Raw genomic sequence first — 25,395 nt, forward strand, 5'->3', positions numbered from 1 at the left:
TTTTGTCAACTTTATATCCACCCTAATTGTCCCTTCTTTGCTAACACTGTGTTGCGCCATTAAAAATACAAACAGTTTGAACATTAAGATTATTTACGCAGCGTATCCTCAGCTAATCCAATAGTTTTCTTTAGCCCCTTCCTAGTACAAGTCTTTTCGGTGTCTCGCATTCCTAATCTACTTGCGACAAAAAACGATCCCTTACACAGCAAAAGGTAGCATAGTGTGGTTGTTTTACTTTTGGTTTGTTTTCAACAATAAAAACTAGCGCTAACAAGTATCTCGATTATATACACAATAAGTACACCAAATTTTGATCACATCACTAGTCACTAATACATCCGGCATCGTGGTATGTTTCTACTGCGAACTATGCATTGACGTTGATGTAAAATGCCTGAATCGATTATTCATGTTCATCGTCCCTTCTGAGCGGATCTTTCTCCCGTCTCTGATCTACCTCGACGACTGCGTAATTTGATTAGAAATCTTATCATTGGTAAATAACTTAAGTATCATAATAACGGAAAGAACCTGAAAATAAACGAAAGAAACAATGAAAATTAGAAAACATATCAAACAATACCCATCACTTCAGAGAACTTCGGACATCGATCGTTCCGATATCGTTCGGGTGTTTTAAAAAAAACTAAAACGAAACGATATCGTTACAAAATCATTAAATAGAACTAAATTACAAAAACAAAAACATAACGACGCGTGCACTTACGTTTTGCAATGATTTTTTCACTTTTTTCGTTTGACTTTATTCTTCTGCATCGGGGCAGAGTTTTTGTTGTTTGCCTTTTTTGCGTTTCGTTACCATAAACTTTTATATGCATATATATATAAACGTGTAGTTTGTTATACATTATACCATTACATTATACTCTTATGTTTTGTTTTGTGTATGTTGTTGTTTAGTATCTGTATGTATCTCCTCATTGAAAAAAGTTACTCCGCTCTAAGTGATAGTAGTAGGTTTCTAGGCTTTTCTTCTTCACAAATGTTTTAAAATTATCTTGTTCAACTGTTACACGTATGCGCGTATTCGCTTACATATGATGTATTTATCGAGGGCATAGAAAAACCGATAGCTTTTATATCAAATCGTATTGATTATTTCCATTTCTTGTAGTGTCATATTATTTCCATATAAGGCAATATGTTACTTATATATCGTACAAAAAATGTGTTCAAATATACCACAAATAAAGAAAAACAAACTAACAACCGTAAAATATTTGTATCCGAACAATCTAAAGATCAACTCGACTTGAAGAAGTGCCACGGCTTGAGCTCGGTTAGACCAGTGTATTATACGATCATGTTGGGTTGGTAATACATGGGAGCAGTGAAAATTTCCTGCCCAATTTGCAAAATTAATCCCCCCAGTTAAGAGTGAGGGCTTTTTTTTCATTTAAAACGTATCCCTGTGTTTACGATACAATGATTATCGGTATGGCTAGTGTGCAATATTTTGAAAAGCAATGGTTCATAAATTGTAAGACCAGTTTACAAACTGATTTATATATGCGTGTGTGTGTGTGTATATATAACGACCCATTAGCTGGGCGACAGTACAAAACACGAATTACTGAAAATCAACCATTAATTCCGTTCGTTTTGTTTTTGCACCCTATTTTGCTCATACGCGTCTCGAGCATCGAGCTTTTGTTATATTGACGGTTGGTGTTTTGTTCTACAGTGTTTTCCTAGTTTTGTTTTTATTGTTATAATCCCGTATCAGGTATATCATCTGCTGCTGCTTTTTTATATAAACGTAGTATTTGTGTAGACAAGATAAGCACAAAAGTAAGAAAAACAAACAGCATTTAAAACAGTTACATATACAATATCAAACATTTTCCCCATGACCATACACGATTGGTTGTTGGTTACTACACCGCGTACTACCGATTTAATCTCGTGAATATTATATGAATAGCTACGAATACTGCTGCCCAACACAGCTAACACTAATAAAGTTAATTAAAAAAAAGCATTGAAACATTAAACGAGCCAGGCCCCTGTGAAGGCTGACTTTGAACGAAAAGGAAACTGTACAAAGGTTAACCGATTTTTGACCGATCGTTAAATGGGAAAGTATTTTTTTCATAAAGGACAATCCCTTTACCGCGTCGAGGACTATTCCTATAGCAGGCGAGTTCGAATCCACCCAAGGTAAAGTGATGCCGACTGTCATTGGCTCTTCTAGCGGACGCTTCAACGCCAACCGAAACATCTCAGTCTGGGGCCTAACACGTCACTTTTGTGCGAGTTTAACCTAACGTCCCGTTATTGTTGCTCACCCATGCTAAGTAGAATTTTAGGAGCGTTTTCCAATATTAAGAACCATACATCTAACACTTTGAAATACACTAACACGTAGTATATGAGAAGAAAAATAAGCGATAAAAACCTTAAACACAATATGCTAACGAAGTATGTAATAGCCAGTCTCTCTATAAATTGATTAGTTTGTTTGTTTGTGAGTTTCTTAGTTGAGTAATTAAAAAACGAAAACAAAATAAAACTTGTAAAACCTCTTCGCGTGGCCGTACGCCTCTAATAAGATACCTTTTCCATAGTGCATTTTAGTTACGTTAAGTGCTATGATAGATCTATTTAGCCCTTACATTATAAGAAAAACATAAACTATTACAGTCTGCTTTCAAAAGTGTGTGTTTGTTTTGTTTACTTTCATGAACCGTTGCTTTATATCTTGCAATATGCTAATGTTCAATGTTTTCGGTGCTGACCAATTGTAGAATCGTAGTGGGACAAAATCACGCAGAAACCTGTATTAGAGATCTAACATTTATGTTGTGGATTTGATATCCGAATAGTGCTGTTATTGCATCGTGTAATACACATTCTTGCATTACTTACTTTGTCAATTAACATCCTCTACCATAAATCAATGAAGAAGGATATCCGCTTGCCGATAGATTCTGCCGATAGGACACTCATTCAACATAGGGACACACTATATGCATTGATGCTTTATGTTAATGCGATAACCTGTCCCACTCGAGTTGAGTGTAGAATGAGAAAGTGAAAAATAAAATAACTTTCATATTGCGCCAACCGGACAATCCAGGCGATCCTTGGTACCAACGTATAGTATTATTCCATCGAATAACGTTGACCGGGATACAGCTAACATTTATGAATTTTCTTCCAATAGATTTTCACTGTTAACACAAAGCTAACTTATAATGTACGCTTCTGTAGATTCTACACCAACCATCGTCACTGTAGTTACACTTAACATAGTTTTAATTGTTTTGCATTGTTCCATATGTAAGGCAATTTTCTGTATTGATTTGTTATCGATCAAACATCTGCGGATCATCCCACATATTCACGCATCTTAAAATAGATTGTTAATTCATTAATGCAGGACATTCAACTAAACATGACCGTAGAAAGAAGCAATTATATGCAGCTTGATTTAATTATCATATTTTCAATTATTAATTCTTTGTTTGCGGTGTTTGCGTATGTTTTTGTAAAGCTTTTCTTCCAAAGACGTCGAAAATCTTTACTGGCAATGTGAATTAGCAGCAGCTGCGCAATATATACCTGCGTTTATTTTAAATTAGTACTCAAACCCGGTTGAATCCTATAGGATACTTCCCATAGCGCTGAGCTAGGCATACAAAGATAATTAAAAAGTGTCTCTCTGTACGCACTAGTTGAGCCAAACTGTTCAACACACTTCATATCATATAAAGCTGGTCTCCAAACTCAAACGCACTCGCCTACAGAAAAAAAACACATTTATGACCATTATTAACCCGAACTGAATGCTTTACAATATTAAAAAGTTAAACAAGAATCACAAAACACAAATTCATGATTAAGCTATTACCGTCTTCTCAACACCTTTCTTTGCTACCATCAGAATTTCCCTTTTTTTGTTTCCAATACTTAAATGCGAATTATTACTTTGCGCCAGCTCTCTTTTGTAGAGCTTCTAAAGAACATTTATACATAGAAGACGCGCGTGTAGTAATTGCCGCAACGTAAGCGACGCACGGTTAACGTTTGTTGCTATTTTATAATTGTTCAACAGGTACCAACCATTTTTTTTAACGTGTGGCTCTATGCCCAGGTATGCCTGCTCCTTTTGATGCTTTTTAACTCAGTGCTACATTTACTCCAGTTATGCGTATGGCGAATGTAAACAGGGTTTAAAGGAAGATTTGACGTTAAACTATAAAGTAACACAATGGTTTTCAAGTATTCACGCACTAAACCACTAAACCACCGCATTCAAATGCCCTATTCCATTTTGGACATATTACTGAATGATAACCGTGACGGAAAACTACGCAATCGTACCCAAACGCAATCTTCTTATACAAGCTTTCTAGCCATATAGATACACCATCTTCTTACTTGACTCATACGTTTCGTTCAGTCGTTTAACCACGAGGCTACATTTGTTTCTTTTTTTCCTCCCTAAAATAAAGCTGTACAGTTACATGATTGAACTAAAGCCGTACGAAGATAAGATATTCTCGAACTAATAATAAAACAATATATTGAAAAAAAAAATCCCAATGCCTAAACCCATTATCCCTTTCAGTTCTTTCTAGGTGAAACACTGAAACATTAATGAACATTAACCTTAACCTAGTTCTCTTTTTCCTTTCACGGGTTCTGTACACTCATTATCAATGAATTCAAATTTCTATCCCGCTCGGATCACCGTGCCTTGGATCTTGCACAAAAGTTGTTCATTGTTAAACAGCTGCCAAGTTTTCAAAAAATGAATTACCACCTTCATGGCAAACCTCAAAATACATAGAAAATGACTATATGCGGTGCATGGACAGTTATAATACTACTCAGCAAGAAACGTAGTACAGCTTGTTAACATTCACTATCAGACAGATAGACACACACATAAAGATTTCACTCTATTCTCTAGTACATCTTGATCGTTTCCCCTTTTTCCTTTCATAGATAGATTGGCTATTGCCAAGATTTGAAAACATAAGATTTTTTAATAAGAAAGCTATTCCAACCAAGCAGGGACAGGAGCAATTCATTCATTCAACTACTATAAATAATAGAAGACAGAATATGACAAGAGAAGAAAGGGATGAACATATTACTATAAACACAAATCCACTACGTACACTCTACTCAAGCATCATACATCGATGTGTATTCAAACAATTGGCGTGTAAAACATTACTAAAACACTAAACAAGAATTTCACGCCACAAACGCAAGTGTGTTGCAGCAACACCCATTCTCAACACATATTGTTATTTTCAATCAAATCTCCAGCACCGAGACATAAAACACGATGTTAAGACGGTATGCGTCGCTATGCATGACAGAAAAACATAAGAGAAACGAGAAACAAAACAGAACTCTTCTAACGAAAGAGAGGCCCTTATACAGTTCAACGCAAATACTCTTGGCGACACTGCTGTTCTGTATCCTACATTCTTCCAATATAAAGACGATGTGGAGAGATTATGTTGCACAGCGAACCAGCAACTAGACGTTGATAATATTGCATCTTCACATTTCATCAGAATACCCAGGAAGCATCCAGCTGCCGAATTGCGTTAGGGTATACACAGCCTGAAGGAGCTGGATTTTACTCGCCGAACCAGGCGTAATGATGCTTGTTGGCGATCTGAGCCGGACTCAGTGGCCCAAACTGGCCGTACTGGGCGGTCGGAAACTGAATGTGTGCTGGCAGCGGATGTGTGGGCAGAACCTGCAACGGAAAAGACGGGAATCGCTCAGTGCTTGTCGTGCTGTCCTTGGACGCGTACGGCGAGCTATTGCTAAGCGGTGTGTTCCGCACCTGCCGGCTGGAGGCATTGTGTGCTGGCGGTGGCACGACTCGATTGTACGCCGTCTGGTACGGTGCCGCCTGGGACACGAATACCGCCGATCGACGGTACATGTCTCCCTGGGCGTAGATGTCTGGTTGCTGTTGCGCCTGGTGCTGATGTTGCTGCAGGATTGCTCCAGGCGAGCTGCCAAGTGGAGTGTTAGCGCTTGGCTGATGCTGACGGTAGACGGCAGCCGTTGGTGGGCCCCACGAAGTTGCTCCGGTTGGTGTGCTCTTGGCGTGAGCGTGGGGTGGCGGAGCATGACCAATCGCGCCACCGCTACAACCACCACTGCCGCCCTGATGTTGCTGCTGGATGGCAGCAGCGGCTGCTGCAGCAGCTGCAGCCGTTGCTGCTGCCATCGAGGAAGATGATGATGTCGACGACGATGGAATATAGGACGAAGATTCGCGCTTGTGGCCACCATTTCCATAATGCGAGGAGGATGACGATGATCCCATCGTGGGTGGTGCCCACGAGGAACGTTTGTCGACCTGCTGCTGTTGCGAAGGATACTCGTACGCAACAAATTCGCTCGGTTCTTGTTTCGGCACGTGCAGTGGCTGTTGTCCACCGCTGCTGCTACCGGACGAAGGCAGTAGCAAACATTCGTTCTGAGCCATCGCCAGTAGACGTTTCTTCTGCGATTGTCCTGCATGCTGTTCGTATTTGATCGCTAAAGAGAGGGAGTAACAAATCGTTAGAAAAGGGTGCTGATACTTGACAGGGTTCGGGATATATCGGCAAACTTACGCTGATGCTTTGGACTACGACGTTCTCCTTCACCATCGCTGTCACCGACCGTAACACACGCTGTGGCGGACGATGAAACGGCGGTAGATTTCCGTTGTCGACCACTGCTTGATCCAGCGCTGCACGATACACCATTTCCGCTACTGCTGCTGCCGCCACTAATAACGCTCATGTGCTGCTGCTGTGGCTGATACGGTTGGTACGGTTGCTGCTGGTGTCCACCCGATCCACCATTGAGCTGATTCGTCGAGGACGAGTTGTGGGCAACGTTCGATGAAGAAGAGGACGTTTTAATGCCGCCACTGCAACCGTTTCCACCGCCCCGACACGATGACGACGACGACGACGACGGATGTGTACCACGCGTACATGCCTGATTCGAGGTCGTGTGCGAGCTCTTCGAGGACGAGCTGGTGCTATGTTTGACCTCCGGTGATTCGTCCTCGCTGTCTGAGATCGTAATTACAGCCGTCGGTGAGGGTGTGTCGTGAATCGTGATGGTCTGCTGCTTGCTGCTGCCACTGTAGCTCGCGCTTCCACCATGCCCATGGTGACCACCGTGATGTCCACTGTGGTGTCCGTGGCTATGACCGTGGTGGATGTGTCCACTACTACCGTGATGATGATGGCCACTACCGCTGTGGTGGATATTTCCACTGCCGCCCATCACTACGGACGAACCACCGCTACCGCTACCGCCATACGATGAGGTGGATGAAGATGAGTGATGTAGATTGCCCGCACCACCACCACCTCCGCCACTGATCGGTCCCGATGAATCGACCTGCTGATAGTGTTGCTGTTGATGATGGTGACTGTGGTGACCACCGCTGCCACCGCTTCCACTTGCTAGCTGCGGTGGTTGTTGTGAATGGTGATGATGATGGTGATGATGCTGCGGGGCCGGTACTTGGGCCTGTGCCTGTTGGACGGGCGGTGCTTGCATCTGCTGACTGCTACTGGTGCTGGCGACCTGCGTTGGCTGCTGCTGTTGCTGCTGGTAGAACGAGGACGTCGATGAAGAGGAGGAGGCGACCGCGCTGCTGGTTCCGGCTCCAGTACCACTGCTCGTACCGTTGTCATGGTACTGCGGACACATGTGGCTCCGGTTGTACCGCTGGTGAGGTGGAGTGTTCTCCTTGACACGCTTTTTGACCGGCGACAATTGGTTGTTTTCCTTCTTGTCGTGCCGGGAAACGCTGGAATATTTACGAACACTAAACAATATCACAAAAACCCTCTAAATCTGTGTTTTGAAAGGCGGATCCGTAGATCCACCCTTCTAGGAGATACTTACACCAGATGATGCACCGGCGACTCCTTCTTCGGCTCGTGATGGCTCGTCTGGATGTTGAGGTGCGAATTCTGGTAGAGCCCTTCGAGCTTCAAGAACGGTGCCGAATCAACGATCAGCGAATGTGCCGGACCGGGTTGCTGCGACCATGACGGTACGATGGCAACCTGCCGACCCGACTGTGGCCATGCGACGTTCGGCTGTACGGCGTTCGTGAGCAACATCCGTTGACCCGACGATGGTTCTACCATCGACACCGGTACGGGCACGTTCACGTACTGCTGCGGAGGGACCTGTAACGGTGGTTGCATCGACGTACCACCAACGACCACGTGCTTGGTCGGGCTTGGCATCGTCTGGTAGCCCGGTGGGCAAAGAATGCTCGATACCAGCTGATGAGGGAACGCATCCGGACGTGCATTACTGTACTGACGACCCACATTTCGCCCACCGTAGATCTGGTACAGATGGTTGTCGTATGTTGGTGCACGCTCGCGCACTATTCGCTGCACCTGATTGTTGAACGTGATCGTCATGTTCTCGGTCGTATTGGGCACAAAGTTCGTCACTAACGTAGCCGTCGTTGGTTGCACACTCAGGTTATATCTGCAATGATACAAACACAATATTCCATCAATTGCTTCTTCAACATCAACAGCCAATTATTTAACACTTACGTGTGAATCATCGAGTCTGTACGGCGACAAACTTCCATCATCTGCACCGAAGCCTTCACATTGTTGCAGTGCGCATAATCGACCAGATGCGCCAATGTCGCGAACGAATGGTTCAGAGCCTCCCCTGGAGTGATGCGGCGTTCCTGATCAATCGTAAGCATCCGCTTCAACAGATCGATAAACTCCCGACGATCGGTCTTTTCAGCCAACAGCTGTCCGCCTTCGATATCGGTCGGTACATTCACCTGCCCGATATCGTCCAAACAGTTGAAGATGTACTTGCGTGCCTCCTTGCTCTTGTTGTTCGTCTCTGCCTCGTGCTCTTCGGGTGTTTTCAACCGCCAGAAAGGATAGGTCGAGTCGACATCGCGGTAAAAGAACTTTGCCGTCTTGCTGGCACTATTCAGCATGTGTTCAGTCGGTAGACCCTGTGTCTGCGATATGTACCTGCAAAATCGAAATGAGTTTCATTACTGCAGTGAAAAACAACACCCTCCAATGCACATTCAGCCTCACGTACCTGATTTGATCATACTCAGATGATCCGGGATACAAGGGCCAACCCAGGAACAGTTCCGCCACCACACAGCCGAGCGACCACATGTCGATCGCCTCGCAGAACGGCAACCCGAGGATGATTTCCGGTGCGCGATAGTAGCGCGACTGCAGGTACGTATTGCACACCGTTTTGCTGACGTGCGACGCCGACCCAAAATCGATCACCTTCACGCTGTGGGGGATGATGGGAAAACCGAAAAACATCAATCGATAAGCGTATTAAATTACGTATTAAAAAACAGATACGGAAAGGTTCCGTCCACTTACCGGTACGGTTGTCTGTTCGGATCCACCAGCATGATGTTCTCGGGCTTCAAGTCAGCATGGATCAAGCCCAACTGCTTCAACTTCAACAGGGCCGTCAGAACCTGATTGGAATCGAGGAAAAGAAAGCCGAAAACATGTTTATTGATAATATTTTCATTATATTGGGCAGTAATTATGTTACATAAAACAAACTTCTCTGTCGGGTCACCCGTATGTGACTCCTCATAACCGGAGCATTATTCCCAAACATGATATCATTCGGAACGCGGTTGAATCTCACAAGCCAATTCGCCCCATCCGGTGGAGATTAAGTATGGTGCCAAAAAAATATGTGGACGAACCATACTCTGACGGTTTATGAGTGTTTTAAAATTTTACAACCCATCTTTTATTGGCCATTCCCGTTTTCGCTGCTAGCGGCAGTAGAGAGTCTGCAGCGAAACATAAAGAGAGTGGCCGTTCACAGCATGCAGCACAACAATGACCCACGCGAACAAAACACAACCGATGTGATGCTATTGTCGAGACCTTGGCGCACACACACACCAGCAGACGCCAAAGGGTCTGCCGATTGGTCTAGCTTAGTCGGAGCCAACCCCTTATTGGGGTTGGTCCCGTCGGTTTGATGACTCCAGCATCCTCCTAATCGCATTTCTTCCTTCCCGCCCTTACGACCACCTCGAAAAAGTTGCAAACTTTCCACATCCACATGCATAAACGGCGGACGGATGACTTCGGCTTGCATATTCTCGTGCTGCACACAGCGGAAGCCAAATGTACCGCGCGATGTTCTCGTCGATGTTAGCTCTTCCAGGGTAACTGGTGAGCACATTATGAGTTAGCAACCGGCAGTTTTGCGAACCAGTGCGTTGCCTTCGTAACGCAATGGCTTTATGGTGATGCCGAGAGAAGCCAAGACAAAGATCTACAATATCCGATAGCGAGGGTTGTTGGGGGGGACAGACGGCATGATACGGTGGTCCGCCCTTAAAAGCATTATTGGCAAACCGTCAAACTTCCAAAACGCGCTCGTTTTGCAAATGCAAACGATCGAAAAGTTCCACCAGCCGGGATTAGATTAAGTATTCATGTTGCTGAAACTATGGGCCCTTGCTTCACATTTTGCGGAACCGATAGCACACCCTGGGCCCCCAACCCTGCTGACATCCTCGCTTCCATCGGGCGCACCGATACGCATCGTCGATGAACGGGGGAGATGTGTTCATCCCAGTAGCGCCGTATTCAGAGGCGTAATGAGAGCGCGGCACACAGAAAACAAAAGTTTCATCTACTAATTTATGCAATTTACGGTATTCAAATGATACCCATCCCCTCCCCCGTTTGGGCCATTGCCTCAGCACTCGGGTAAAGTATACCGATCTCACTTTTTCCATTTTGAAACACGTCAGCGCCTCCATCAATTGCTGCCGCCCCGTTCGCTGGCCTACCCGGAGGGCCATACCCATTCACAACGTTCGCAGCAGCATCATTAACACCGTCGTCGTCGTTGGATGAAGTTATCATAACCATTGAACGACTATGCTTCGCCTAATGTTAGTCAAATGACCGTATGGCTCAATGTCCCCATGCACAACTTGGAAGCTGGTTTGAATTGCTCGCAGTTCTGCATTATTTACTTTATCGCCGTTGACATCTGGCAGGGAATGTGGGATGTTCTCATGCAGAACGCATCCCCAAATCGGATACATTTCACCGCGATACCAGCGAAGAGATTCACCAGCAAACCATTTTTTACGCGCACCAACCGAAAGCTCCCGCTTTCGTTGCACCCTCAACACGATTGCAGCCACCTAACTGTAACGCACTCGTGCAATTACGCCATAAATTCAATTAATCGTGTGCGGTTGGTTGCATATGATTTAAATAAAAATAACGCCGTACCGTAACTTTATGCTGCTGCGGGGCTCGACAATGCGTGCTCAACCCAGCACGGTGTAAAGCGAAAACCTCACCCTCAATGGTTTTTTTTTGTATTTCTCGCAAACCAACGCACAATTAAGTCGAGTTTGTAACAGATTTAGCAGTGTTAGGCATAGCGTACAGTTGGCTGCCACTCTTGCAACCGCTTTCTATTGGAGTTGCATTGTTTCCAGATGCAAAGTTGAGCGTGGAATGTAATCCCGGGCTCGGTGCAATAGTTTTATTTTATGGTTTTCCAACCGAAAGTGACGGGAAAAATCGGCTCCCCAATATTCATAATGAATGTATAAAAAAAACACAGCGCTTTTCACCTCGTACTCGTTCGACTACAAAGTATTGGTAGCAGTAACTTATGTCACAACACACAGCACATGTTCCCTGTATTCCGCGTACCGATAGTATCACCCTGCACATACCTTCGTTCGACCGAAACAAACCCAAAACCAGCAGCAATGTCCGTACATGGCAAAGAATCGGGCCCGGGACATGACGATGCCCTCTTTTCCCATCGCAAGATGAATGGCTGTTCGAGAATCTCGCTACACCCCATGTAAGGAAGCTGACGGGGTGGCTCGCATTAACGATGACACAACAAACACATGAAGCACGCAGTGAAGTGACTGCCCAACCTGTCATATGCAATAATGCCCGGGAGATTTGCACACCAAAACAAAACAAAAAGCGGCGGATATACAAGGAGAGCAATCCAAAAAGACAACTCTCAGGCAAGGTGGACACATGCGGCCGTTACGTGGTGCAGGGTGGGGGGCACCCCCTCGTGTTCTCCCTCCGAAACGATTCGGTTATCTTTGCTGCACATCGCAAACTAAAAGAGGTTTGCTGCGAAGTGCGAGCACATACCCGGTCAGAATTAAAAGTAGAATGTAATGATAATTGCTAGATGCTCCCGCCGGATAGCTTGTGTGGGACGTAAATTGATGATGATTACGCTTATCTATCATGTGGAGTGAATGATGAGAATTCTCCTCCCTAGATATCAGACTCCTCTTTCTTGGGATTTTGCCGACCACGGACATCAAAGCAGATGCGTTTCATTCGTCGTGCACACGAGGGACAGTGCACTACGGTTGGAGTTCGCCCGATTCCAAAGCTCCAAAGCCGGTAACTCTAACGGCAAATATATGTCAATTAAACCTGGACGACGATTATTTCCAGCCGGTGTAGGTAAACCTCCAGACTCCCGTCATAATCTTGCCAACATTGAGGTAAAGTATCGGGTCAGCTGTCGGAAAAACCTGTCTCCACTGCATCGAATGATTTGTATTCATCATGCCACCATCGATGGACTGATTCCAGCATCTTCAGCATCGCATACATAAACGCAGCCCGGTAGAGTGGCTCCCGAAATCCCGTTAGCAATCAACAATCGGGGTGCCCTCATCGACAGCAGCGTTTTACTGCCTTTATTGGGTCACCCAGCCGATCCAGCCTCGGCCCGGAGAGCAATCCGCATCCACAAAATGAAAGCTGAAACGCAACGCTACACAATACCACTCTGCGCGTTTTCTCACTGCTCGGAAATCACACCACAATCAAAAGCTATTGCCATGAGTTAAAATCTTGCGGTTCGCGGTCACCCTTTGTGAGGGTTTTGCAGAACTCGTGACCACAGTTTGAAAGAGGTCTACAGTTCGAACGAACAGTACGGACAAAAAAAACACACAACAGGAACCCACATCGAAACCGCCACCATCAATGACAACGAACGAGCAACGGCGGAGAGCACACCAAACAGATTATTGCTTCCTCCACTAAACGAAGAACAAAACAAAAAATGTCGAAACGTATGCAAATTTCTCCGCCTCGAGGGAGAGAAAGATGAACCGAGAAGAATTGGTGGTTGTTGTTCTTCCCCATTGCTAGATTTTGTCGGTGGTTTCGCAAAAGAAATCGCACGGCAGACGGAATCGACGGCGACCCGAAACACCGTGAGATGGTGACGGCTGAATGGAAATTGGGCGAAAAGACATGTCCTAGATCTTACGATTCGCGGGTCAACGTAAAGAAAGATCAAGATATCTCCCCCAGCGCGTAGAAAGGAGAAAAAGGCACTTCCCAAATGGTAATCGACATTGCTTGATCGACAACAAACGATCACTTTCATGCAAAAGCAAATGGGAAACCGAGTTGGTCACGTTTTACGCCACTACACACACCATTGCCATGCTAAATTGCGTCTCTCGATTTACTATTATCGCAACCACTGTGTCTCATGTGGTTTATTATGCACAATAAAATATATATACATAGTTAAAACATACAGTAAAAGCGAGTTAAATACATTGACAGTCGTTCCCTTGCAGCGCACTTATTATTCGACGTGCGTTGACGAAGCGCTGAACAAATTCGCCCCGTGCCTGTTGAAACATGCACCGAGGATGCTTCCAAACGCAATATAAATCTTCGATCGTAATCGCGAAACAACCGGACGAAAGGGAATTCACAATAACTCAATAAAAAAAAACTCCCGAGGACAGACTTTGCGATGAAAAAAAAAATACCCTACCAAGACACCCGGCTCATGCGGGGCCAGATAGGTCTAAAAACAAAAATTAATGTACAATCGCCAAACAGGTTCACGCTTGCTGCTCTGCTGTTCGTACGAGCCAACGCCACACCACAATCAACTTAGTTGATTTAAGCGTTTGTTTTTATTTGCAGCGGACGCGGAAGATGCACATGTGTACAGTGTTGGACAAAACAGTAAGATTAGTCACCAATTGGGAGAGCATTGAGATTCAGTGGGATTTAGGATGAGGATTGGGATTGAGATGAAGGTTCTGTAAGATCTCAACATTAAATAGAACTTCAGCTCGAAATACTAAAGAAATCTAGAGTTTCGCTCATTTCGCTTTCTTGCATCTTCGATGCATCTAGACATCAAGGAAAAGGAACAAAAACAATACATCCTCTTCATTCGCTGTACAGAAAAGATCACCACTCAACAAATTGAGGTCGACTTTGCAAACCGCCGATCGTCGTCTCTTCAGGAAGTTTCCCCAATTTGAGCATTTTTTCTTCAAATATTCCCTTCTCTAATCTGCATCTCAAAGCATCCCTCATTACCATGTCCATTTATTTTCGACATCCTTTTCCGCCCTTTTTTTTCTTCCACTTCTAAACAAAGAAGAGATCGTTAAGTGACAACACAGGGAGACGATGCCGCTAATTTTACACGATGCTTTTTTATCGCAGTTTTATGATCCGGATAAGCATACTTAACTAAACAAAAAAATATCTTGTTCTGTGTATGAGTGACATTCGATACAGGAATTAATTATAAACAGGCAGAAAATTAAATTTCATGGCAAAGATAGAACTTTATAATAGGAAACTTTAAGTGAATAGTTCTTCTTCACCACTTCTGGGTTAGGGAGGTTAAAGTAAACCACAAGAAATTCCTTCTTTATCGACGTGCATCTCCACAGACGAAGATGTTGGACTGTAAAACCGCAACCAAACCCGCCCAATAAAGATTAAATTGCAGCTTCTTGCGTGTCGTTACCCAGGAAGTTGGGGTCGCCCACAGCATAACATATACCACAAGCTTTTACGATCCAGAGCCACATTGTGCGAACAAAAAGAACCAAGAATCGACGCTGTTCACGATGGAGATCGACCATAACCGCCAACTTACCTGTTGCAGGATGGGCCTGATGTACTTCAGCGGCAACGGCGAGAATTTGTTCTGCTTCAGGAAGTCGTAGAGGTTCTGCTCCAGCATCTCGAACACCAGGCAGGTGTGATTTTTGTGCTGGAAGCACTCGAACGCTCGCACGAAGTTGAACTCGTCCGCATTTTCCTGGCTGAGCCGGCTGAGGATCGACACCTCGATCTGACCCTGGCGCGCATAGGACGGATGGTTCTTCAGGATCTTGATCGCGACGATGTCGCTCGTGCCCTTCTTCCAGCATTTTACCACCTGCCCGAACGTACCGCGGCCGAGGAATTCTAGGACCTGTTGAGGAAAGAATTAAGGAAGAGATATGAGTTATGTGCGCTCGTGGTAGATAGGAACTTTCGAGCCCAGTGCAGAAGGACAAGGACCTCTGCCGCAGAAATAACCGTAAACGAAAACAGACAGAAGTGAAAACAGAAGTGTAGTATGATCATATGTTACGCGGAGACGCGAATAACAGATATCTGAAAAGAACCCTTTGGTGCTCCACCGTCATGGAAAAGGTCACTACTACCACTACCAGGGAGCCATTTTGTATGTGCATCTTTCTTTACCATTTTTCTTCACACCCATGCCATGCCTCCTTGCTCCCCGGGGCGCAGTGTAGGGGCCATTAATTTTTCCGATTTTGCCTAAACTAGTGCGCGCAACCGGTTCTGTTCTTTCAATAATTCCCCCAACCTGCCCCTGGGTCCGTGCGTCCCGGTCGCTGCGAAACGCAGGAGAAGGCCATAAAAAATCGCCCCAGCACCCTTCGGGGCAGTCTCAGGGCGGCCAACACGGATCGGCGGCCCGGATGAAATTGTGAAAGTAGCGAATAATCGAAACACAAAATCAAATCGACCTGGTGCAAAAATATAAAAAGCTGCGGACGCGAAACACGAATGCAAAAACAAAGAAAACGGAACGGAACGCAGTGCATGCGCAACATAATATACCGAAATGGTAAAACACGTTTTTGCGCTCTACCGCGGCAACGTATGGGCGGGCGGTAAATGTTCTTGTATTTTGGGCAAAATAAGGTGAAACAAACCGAAAGCGCTCGGCGTGCGCCTCTGTGGCAGGGAGATCGTATTTTGAGGTCACGCTTAATGACTGTGTGGATTTTTTGTTGTTGTTGCTGTGTGATTCTTGTCGGTCGATGATGTTGTTTTGGACGTGGTTTCCTTCATTTTATCGACTGTGGCACTTTTGTTGTTTTGCAAAGGAAACAAGAACGAGATACCCGCGCCCCAAACAAGGTGGCAAAAGGAAAAGGTCTAAGAACCTGTCCGGTGAACAACACCGTTCGATAATGGGGAATCGGCAGCAGCAACTCAACTGGTTCCGGCCCGGGACACCAGAAGGTAAACCCGATTAATTCATTTCTATTTGTTTTCCGTTCTTTTTTTTGCGTTCCCCTCGCTACCCATAACTGTTGTGTGGGGAGTTGTATCGTTATGTGCCGTTTTTGCGTTCTCCTGCCTTCCAAAATTGGACAGCCAGTGTTGTACCCGTGGGAGAGGGGGGTTTTTGCACCTTGCTCTTAATTATGAATTTTTGAAAGTACACAGAACAAGAAACACCCGACCACACTGCCGACACTAAATTAAAGCGATTTAGTAAGCATATTTACACCCCCCGCAAAAAAGCACATTGGCCACACTTTGGGGGTGGTTGATAGCGCAAGCAGTTTTGCAAGTCGCTCTTTTGGTGGAAAATCATAAAAATTAGATAACCATCTTGCGGGTGTGTGCTGTACGAAAATGCTCTCTTGAGCTGTAGACAACGAGTTACCCACCCGCCCAAACGATGGCGAAGGATTTTGCACCGAATTGTCCCATAATTCATGCCACATAATGCTCTTACAGCAGCGCTTTTCTGGGCCCAACCGAGCAGAGGGGGTGTGTGCGTTTAAAATAGCGTAGTCTGCAGCGGGTGGCCACACTATTTGTTCCGAAGGTGCTTTTCTTCACCTTCAAGCAAGCAAGTTAGATCTCTATCTTACGATATTACTGTCGCTTTGGTGGAATTGCAACTAATGCAACTTCCCAACTTACTTTATAACATTGTACCTGCGTGAAGCAAATAGTGTGACCTTAAACAGGCACCAATGTTTTCTCTATTCTGGCCCACTGTCTAATCGAAACAACTCCGACAAAACATCACCAAAACTGTGTCGACACACGAGGGCGGCAATTCAGTTTCGGGCAGCAAAACCAGACAATTGCACCAGAAATTTGTGCGGCTTACCGTTTCACCACTTCCCACAATGGAGCAGTACCAAGCACAAAACATTAGATCGAGCGGCACACGGACAATTATTCGGTTGCGATTACAGTTTCCTCCCCCCCACAAACGGCCATACCCGGTCAAGGCACGTGTAGGCACAGCTCTCCTTTTCTCAATTGAAAATTAGCCAGTTCGATCGGTAGCCTCCAAACACTGCGAGATAAGTCCCACATCGATGACGCTCACAGTTCGTTCGGGTGGCGGTGGCCGACTGGTCTATATGGCCGCGTAGTATGCGTTGTAGGTGGGTACCATTTTTGATTGGTTTGACCAATCTCCTTCTCTCACACAACGCACATCATGTGTTCGCAACAATGGAGCATACCGTTGTTGGGGTCGTTTGTTGACGCAACTTACCAACCCCCCCCTCCCATGGTATCGCCCGCAATCGGGGACTATTGCAATTAATGGGGACTTTTGAACTCGCCATAGCCACCCCTGGAGATGGTGAAAGGAGAAGAGATCAAATATTTCGAAATGTCAGACGAAAATAAAAGAGCATGATTAGGAAAAACCCTTCTAAAACGGACTACATTGAACGCACGATTCATATGGAAAGTGAGATCACATCTCATCAGTGATAGTTTGGGCCGAACTTTGGTGGAAAAAGGTTAACATTTGAATACAGTGGCATCTTCTAGAAGCATTTTAGTATGAGCTACTAGCGGCTTCAAGATCGCTAGATATTTGTAGAAATTGTCCTCTTAACTCTTAATGTATTTCTTAAAAACTGAAGGAATTGATCAATAAAGCATAGACCAATTATTTTGACATAACACATCTTAATTCAATTACGATAGAGTTCCAGAACTTCTATGGGAAAAATCACTAATTCATGCACTGAATCAAATCAACACAGCAGTCACCATGTAGACTTCATCATTTACTTCCAAGCAGTTGATTTGTCCAACATTTTCACAACACCAAGTTTGTTTCCTATTACTATTCCCTCCCACATTCAGAGAGAGAGAGAGACCAACGGTCGCTTTTGGCATAGCAATCACACACAGCTTGCACAAAATTATTGCCAAAGTTATCAACCGCCTCGCGCAGAACCGACCCTGCACCTTAATCGAAATGCGAAGGTTCACACTCCATCTATCAACACGGGCCATACCTCACCGTCAGCCGTTTCTTTGCTGCATGCTGCTCGCAAACGACCGAAAATCCGACGGTAGTTGTGGGAAAGAATAGCCGCCAGCAACATGCGATTTTACGGGCACAACAATAAGACGATTTAGTGGGTGGATTGCGACCGAGGGCGCACATTCGGTTAGGTTAGGCAAACGCCAACGATAAGATAGCGTTTCGGCGAGTGAGTGTTTTCGGCGATATTTTGCATTGTATGGGAGGTACATGGACCAGAGCGTTCGTAACGATCACAACGGCTGACCTCTTCCCTTCGGTCGCTCCACTGGCGTGAACTTATCTGTGGACCCGGACCCGGCCATTTGCGGCACCGGTAGACCAACACATCACGCAGAAAAGAGTGCCCCACGATCGTCCTCCACGCCATTGTGTACGTGTGTCAATGCGTCAAAGTTGAGGCTGTCAATTTGCGTGGCCGTGCCAAACTGGAGAAGCGATGCACATAACAACAACATCATGCGGACCAGTCCCTGCCCGACTTCACGCTGGCCGGTGGCGGTGGCGGTGGCTTACGTAGATTATAGGAGAAAGTTTCAAATATCGGCAAGCATATGCGCACGGCCGTACAACAACTACTCGCGACGCTGTAAAACGCGAGAGGTCGCCCTGGTCCGCCGCCACCGTACAGATAATGAGTGGCGTACCACACACTTGACTGCCAGCTGGGCGATATTCGTGGCACATCATCCAACCGCGACTCCGATAGCCACCGTCGTTTGGCTGGTGGTGCTGGTGTGTTGCTGCACAACTATTTGTTTGCGTTTCGTCACAACCTCCAGCGAGACGAGACGTCCAGTCCTCCAGAAAGGCGGGAGGGGAAGATGGATGTTTTTAATGAGCTCCTGTAGCAGCAACGCATAAGACAATGGGCCAGAGGAATGCTCAGTAAAAACCATGCCCGCATCATCAAGCAACACACACACACGCACACGGGTGGGGGACGAGGCACAGGGCATGGAGGCGTACGGCGGGAAGAAGAATTGCGTGCGGAAGCAGATGAACCACTTTGCATATTTCGACGATGCACGATTTTCCAAACAAGAGAAATCGCCGCCGATCACAAATTCCACCATCCAAAATCGTTCAGGTTTCAACACCGTCGGGATCCCCCCGGCGTGTGGTACACACACACAACGTTTATTTAACAGACGTGCGGTTTTATATTTACGACCATAAAACGTCACGTACGACCGCGACTTTAAGATAGTTGGAGGTCGCTTTATTTTCCATTACGTGCACCAACGCATGCTGCACCTGCACAGAAAATTGATGAGCAACATATTTCGTTTCATCATAACAAGGTTCGATGACATGGGACATCATCTTAACCTTTTTATTCCTCAAAAGAATTTTAAGGACACGCTACAAAAATACAAATAAATTGCAAAAGGAGTTCTACTATCTCTTTAACGAGGTAACCCAAGACGTAAGCTAGTAGTAGCTCCTCGCACTCCTTCGGTGGAAGCTCTTCATAAATCTAATACTCAGACCAATCTCGCTTCGTGTCCTATCAATTTTGTCTCAAGAAGTCAGAATCTATGAAAATCGCCTCCCAAGGATACGGCACAGACAGAGTTGATATCTCGAGACGGCAATCGGAATGATAAGGCGTAGAATTTTGACCTTTACTGAGAGACAGAGCCATTACAAACAGGACAGATACAGAGATCCTGACACGTGTGTGTTCCAAGACATTTGGTTAATTTCCCAGGTTTCTATTTGATCACACTTTCTTAGAGGCGACGACCCTGCAAACACACGACGAAGACCACAGAAGCATATCTAGAATGTCGCACCGGCCATCCTGGGTCGTCTAATGGTAATGTTGCACCAGTCAACTGCTGGTGACTTCGATGGTCATATATTGAAGGGTATCGACTGATAGGGAAATCCCTGCTTCTCCGATGGTCATCGGCAGGATTTCTTGTGCAAAAAGTATCACTATCCATCCGTCGGGACTTTTTTCCATCTCGTCCACCGGAATGGAAATGACAACTTGGAGCGAACATTCTAGACACGCTGCAATCGCCACAACTTGTGTGCCCGAGTCGGGGGAAAAAGCCAAAGAACAAAACACGTATCCAGTTTCGCGTCAGGCATTTCCCTAAAGGCAACCATACCCCATCAACCCCAGGATATGCCGGGGGACGAAAAGACTTTATCGGCATCGAGACGACGCTAAAACACACAGATTATGCGGAACGGTTCGACCGGCCCTCGCTACCCGGCTAGTACGCTTTGCGATGTTGCACGTCATTTTATGTCTGGCAGGTTCGATTTCTTTCCCGTTGCCTTGTTGCCAACACTTAACTCTCGACCCTTTGGGTGAAGCCCATCAAAGCTCGGTCCGACCCGTTCTATTATCGGACCTTCTGCAATCTATATTGCCAACGCTCAAGGTGCTCTTTACTGTCTGGAGAACATTTTCGATTAGAAAATCCCCACGAACGGGTGTCCACCGTTGGGTGTACCTTCGAGAGTCAGCCAACCGACCCAACCGGCTGGCAAATTTGCCGACACTGCGACAAATCATTTTGGATCTCTAGTGGCGCAAAAACCGGGCAAAAGCTTTGTGTCGGTTGTGTGTGATCGTCAAAAAACACGGGAAATAAAGGCGTCTGAGAATGAAACTTTTCTGCTTTATTAAACTCCCGGCCGTTTCAGATGGAGTGGCCAAGGTTCCTGTGTAATGTTTTTGGTTTTTTATGAATGCGCAGCAACCGTGTGTCTCGGAAGTTCGGATTCATTTATGAGTGTAATGTGTACTGCCGGTAGGTGGCAGTTGTGTGGCTGGGTGGGAATAACGAACCAATCCCCTGCCGTGTTTCCCCAATCTGATTATTGCGGTGCTCAAGAAGGAAAGCGTGGCCTCTAACATTTCACACACCAAGGCGCACACCGGTACCGGCCACCCAAGGCCGAACGCGATGCAACATAAAAGACATCCCCGACTTCTAACACATTTGGCATCATAAAAAGCAAACACTGCGACTGAGAACTTCCGACCTTATATTCAAACCATCACACACACACACGTGCGCGTAGAATATTGCGTCGTAGTGGTACGAAGCATCCGAGAACATCGCTTTGCCCTTCGACTCTAACCACGATGAAATGATGACAACGCCAGCCACGACTGCATCCGGAGCCTTTCCCTGCGTGTGCTGAGCGTTGGCTCCCAGCTCGGATACAATATTCTTTGGCCCGCACCGTCCCAATGGTTGCCCTTTGGTGTTACACTCTCAGCAATAAGAGCTGGATAGCGAACCGGCCAGAGCGCAATGCCACTCTAGGCCGGCAAAGCGAAGGGCAATGAACGTTGCAATTTGCGTCAGCCAGCGGTTTTTTTTTTTTTTATTATTATTATTATGTTTGTTTGCTACTATTGATATTGCTATGTTTTTTTTCCCTACTGCCCTTTTATGTTTCTGCTGCACTTCCACCAGCAAATTCTACCCTCCCCCGTTTTCAAGAGCCTTGGCGCTAGACGAGGGATTTTCGTGGCCCCGCACACATGAGGGTGATGGAACACGAAGGAAAAGCATTTACCGTACACAACCAGCAGACGGACGTCCACAAAAGACAGTTATTGTGTCTGTTTGTTGTACGAAGCAGGTTTATATGGCGTGGTTGTTTTTGTGGGCCTTCTGTTTCACTGCCGCGCTGCTTTTCCGTTATCTTTTTCCGGAGGGCGCCGTCACACTGGGTAGCGGGGGGGGGGGGGGGGGGGGGGGGGGGGGGGGGGGGGCTTTCGTTCAACCCCTTATCGAAGAGACCACTAGAACCGGATGAACGGTTAGTGCAATCCAGAGCTGGCGGCCCCGTCTGCCTATTCTCTAACGCCTTCGGAAGCACTCTAACAATCTTCCAGAGTAATTAAACAATCGCCCGCACGACTTGCTGCGGGTATTTATTCTTAACAAACTGCACCCTGCGTTCTCGTGCTCGTGCATGTTTTAGTAACATCCTCACCAGTTCTTTACCGTGCAGTGAATGAATAAAAAAAAAAGGCGGCACAGCAATTTCATTCGTCGATAGGTAATGACTTCCACGCCTTTATGCGTATGGAATGAGGGAAACTCATTCCCAGTGATGATGACCTCCAGCCCACGGTAGGGAAAACGCAAAGGGGGATACCCCGCGAACGCCGGTCGCCCGTTGTCTAATTTTAGAAAGCATCCGCACCAAAAATCGACCTTTCCACCAAGTCAAGTCTTTAATAACCCTAGCCACAAAATGGCTTCAGTCCAACGGCTCAACGTCCCAAAGTAGGTATTTGCCTAGACTGCTGTCATGAGAGAATGCGTGCCTGTTCTGTTGGCGAATTCTAAGCCGCCTTTTTACCAACAGACCAAGATAAAACTCTATTTGAAACCGAACGTATAACACTTTGCCGAAAAAACTAAAAGAATTCTACCCGAAAAAATGCTTCCTTTGCTGCTTTCCTGCGGCACCAACCGTCGTCTGTGGGCAATAAAATAACAGCACGACGAAAGCAGTACACGCGATGATGTGTGTTGATGTGGGGCGACGGAGGACACACACACACACAGCCCTGGGCTATTCCACCGCGCGCTGTTTGTATTTTACCGGGCTGACCGTCAGTCAAACACGCCCGGCGTTAATTCGTCCTACACGCGCGCGCGTGCACACCCGGCCACCGAAAACCTTCCGTAAAAGGCGCTCATAAACGCCAAGTGTCCTCCAGGCGGTACGAGGACAACATCTTGCCCTCACCGTCTCGAACGGTCGATTTCTAAGCCACAAGCAGCAACGACCACACAGAGCATACTGCATGCTGACTCCTCACACCGCGTACGAACGAACGTTTAATGGCCAACCATTCGGTTCGTGCCGCACTGATTTACGGCCCCGAAAAAACTAGACGCTTCTCGTCAGCTAGAAAAGCATTGGCGAAAATAATTGTCGCAAATACTGCCACAAAACATTCGCCAGTGGTTTTTTGTTTTACGTTTTCTTTGTCCGAAACAATTCTTGAAAGATGCAAGCCTTCCGAATTATTTTCTCTCCAGCCAACCTACGGCGCTATGTGTCAGCGAAGTAATCCAACATCAGCTTCAAGAGAAAGTCACAGTAAACAAATAAAAGTCTTGCTCGGGTAGAAGTAGAGGTAGGCAGGTTTGTTCACTTCGGGAGTTAAAGTTGAGGTACTTGAGAATAATATTTTACCCAAACACACATTAACCCACACAAAAAAAATGGAAGAAAAGTTAGGCAAACGTTTGCAGGTTCTTGTAAGAACGCGAAAAAATAATTACACACCGGCAACTACCCTAGGCGGAGACGTAATGGTAGTACAGTTATGGTAAATGTACTTAAACGTCGAGGAAACGATGCTTGTACGACAGCTAATTACCAGTTCATGTAACGATTCTTTCACAGTTCTTGAAACGATGCTTCTATGCTCCAAAACTGCCCATAAGCAGGGCAAAAAATTAATTACATTACCTAACTGTTATAAAACTGTTATACACCCAACTTTCTACCTAAGCAGCTTTCGGTACAGTTTTGGTGAGCTAAATATCCCATGTAATGAGGCTCGTACAACAACAAATTATCGTTTAATGTGTAAGGCGTTCACGGCAGAGGTGTAGTTACATTTGGCAACAGAAACATAAATGATGTTGCCGGACAAAAATAACTGTTATACCCGCCAGGCACAACTTTGTTCTAAAAATTAACGATTTAAAAAAATGGATGGAAAAATGGATACGTTTTCCACCGACAGTGTGAGACGTAAACTAGCATCCCTGTGAATCCCTTTCACTTACCTCGTATTGGGCGGACAGGGAGTAGAGCACCTCATGCTGTACCAGCTGGTAGTCACCGTCGGCTCCGCTGCTGGAGCGCTTGCTGGAGGTCTGCGTGTTGGCATGACCTCCTCCGGTTGCAACCTTTGAATGTGCCGTCTTGGAGCCGTTGGACGGGGCACCCATAGCCCCGGAAGTTGCAACCGTACCGCCGCCGCCGCCGCCTCCCCCGCTGCCGCTCGGTACTGCGCCGCCGCTGGTTGCACACTCGCCGCAACCACAAACGCCCTCTGCTGCGAGGGAAGAAAACACACACAGAACAGAACAGAAAAATTACATCACCTCATTAGAATTTATAACACATTCGGGATCATGATAGCTGCGTCGGCCGGGCCTTGGTTGGTGGGTTTTAATTTTGTTTCTTTATTTCCCCGAGTTCCGTTTTTACTGCTGATTCTGATGCAAGTAAACCGCACGTAGCGGCAAAAACACACCACGCTGACTATCATTCCATTTATTCGTTTCACCCTGTAGCCAGATAAGAAATGTCATTAAAACCCGTTTGACTTGAAACACAGTTTTAAACTATGCTATCATGCAATCCTTTCCTTTTTTGTTGATATTTTCCACGCCGAAACCGGGTGTTGTTTTTCAAAGACCTAGTTTTATAGGACATGATCAGTGTCCTACCCCTGGCTGGGAGTGATACAGTAAAGCACATAAACAAATGACATTCAAAATGTACGAAACTAGCTTGTTAGCGGTTAGATAAGATGTGTGACAACTTAAAGAACCAATAAAATAACCAAATAATAAAGGATACGCATACGTTCTTTGAAAACACTCCTCAAAACGATAATCATGACAAGCATCTAATGTGCTGTGCATGGTGGGACCATACATAAATTATTCATTACGAGTTGTACGTCGATACGTTCCGAGTAACGCGTACTTAATATATAAAATAACCTAATTTTCAAACAAAAATGGTTTTAGAAAACTTCCTACACAATTGACCTTTTATCGCCTATACCACAGCAATGTTCAATCCTTACATACATTATATTGATTCTTATCAGCTTCAGTGCTCAAATGTGTTGAAAATAAATTTTCTCCCACCGGTAAATGAAGTTTACTCCTATCT

The 25,395-nt window shown here is 45.6% G+C and overlaps 1 protein-coding gene across 1 annotated transcript; it reads right to left on the bottom strand.

The window, feature by feature from the left end:
• Positions 1-5,626: 5,626 nt before the first annotated feature.
• Positions 5,627-24,437, bottom strand: LOC128716289 (homeodomain-interacting protein kinase 1). Its single transcript, XM_053811210.1, has 8 exons — positions 24,273-24,437; positions 15,019-15,339; positions 9,420-9,520; positions 9,115-9,324; positions 8,595-9,041; positions 7,921-8,523; positions 6,624-7,840; positions 5,627-6,546 (listed from the first exon to the last, which is right to left on the bottom strand). The coding sequence occupies exons 1-8, from the start codon at positions 24,435-24,437 to the stop codon at positions 5,627-5,629; spliced, it is 3,984 nt and encodes a 1,327-aa protein (XP_053667185.1).
• Positions 24,438-25,395: the final 958 nt, after the last annotated feature.

Source organism: Anopheles marshallii, chromosome 3 (assembly GCF_943734725.1).
Source record: "Anopheles marshallii chromosome 3, idAnoMarsDA_429_01, whole genome shotgun sequence".
Classification (NCBI taxonomy): domain Eukaryota; kingdom Metazoa; phylum Arthropoda; class Insecta; order Diptera; family Culicidae; genus Anopheles; species Anopheles marshallii.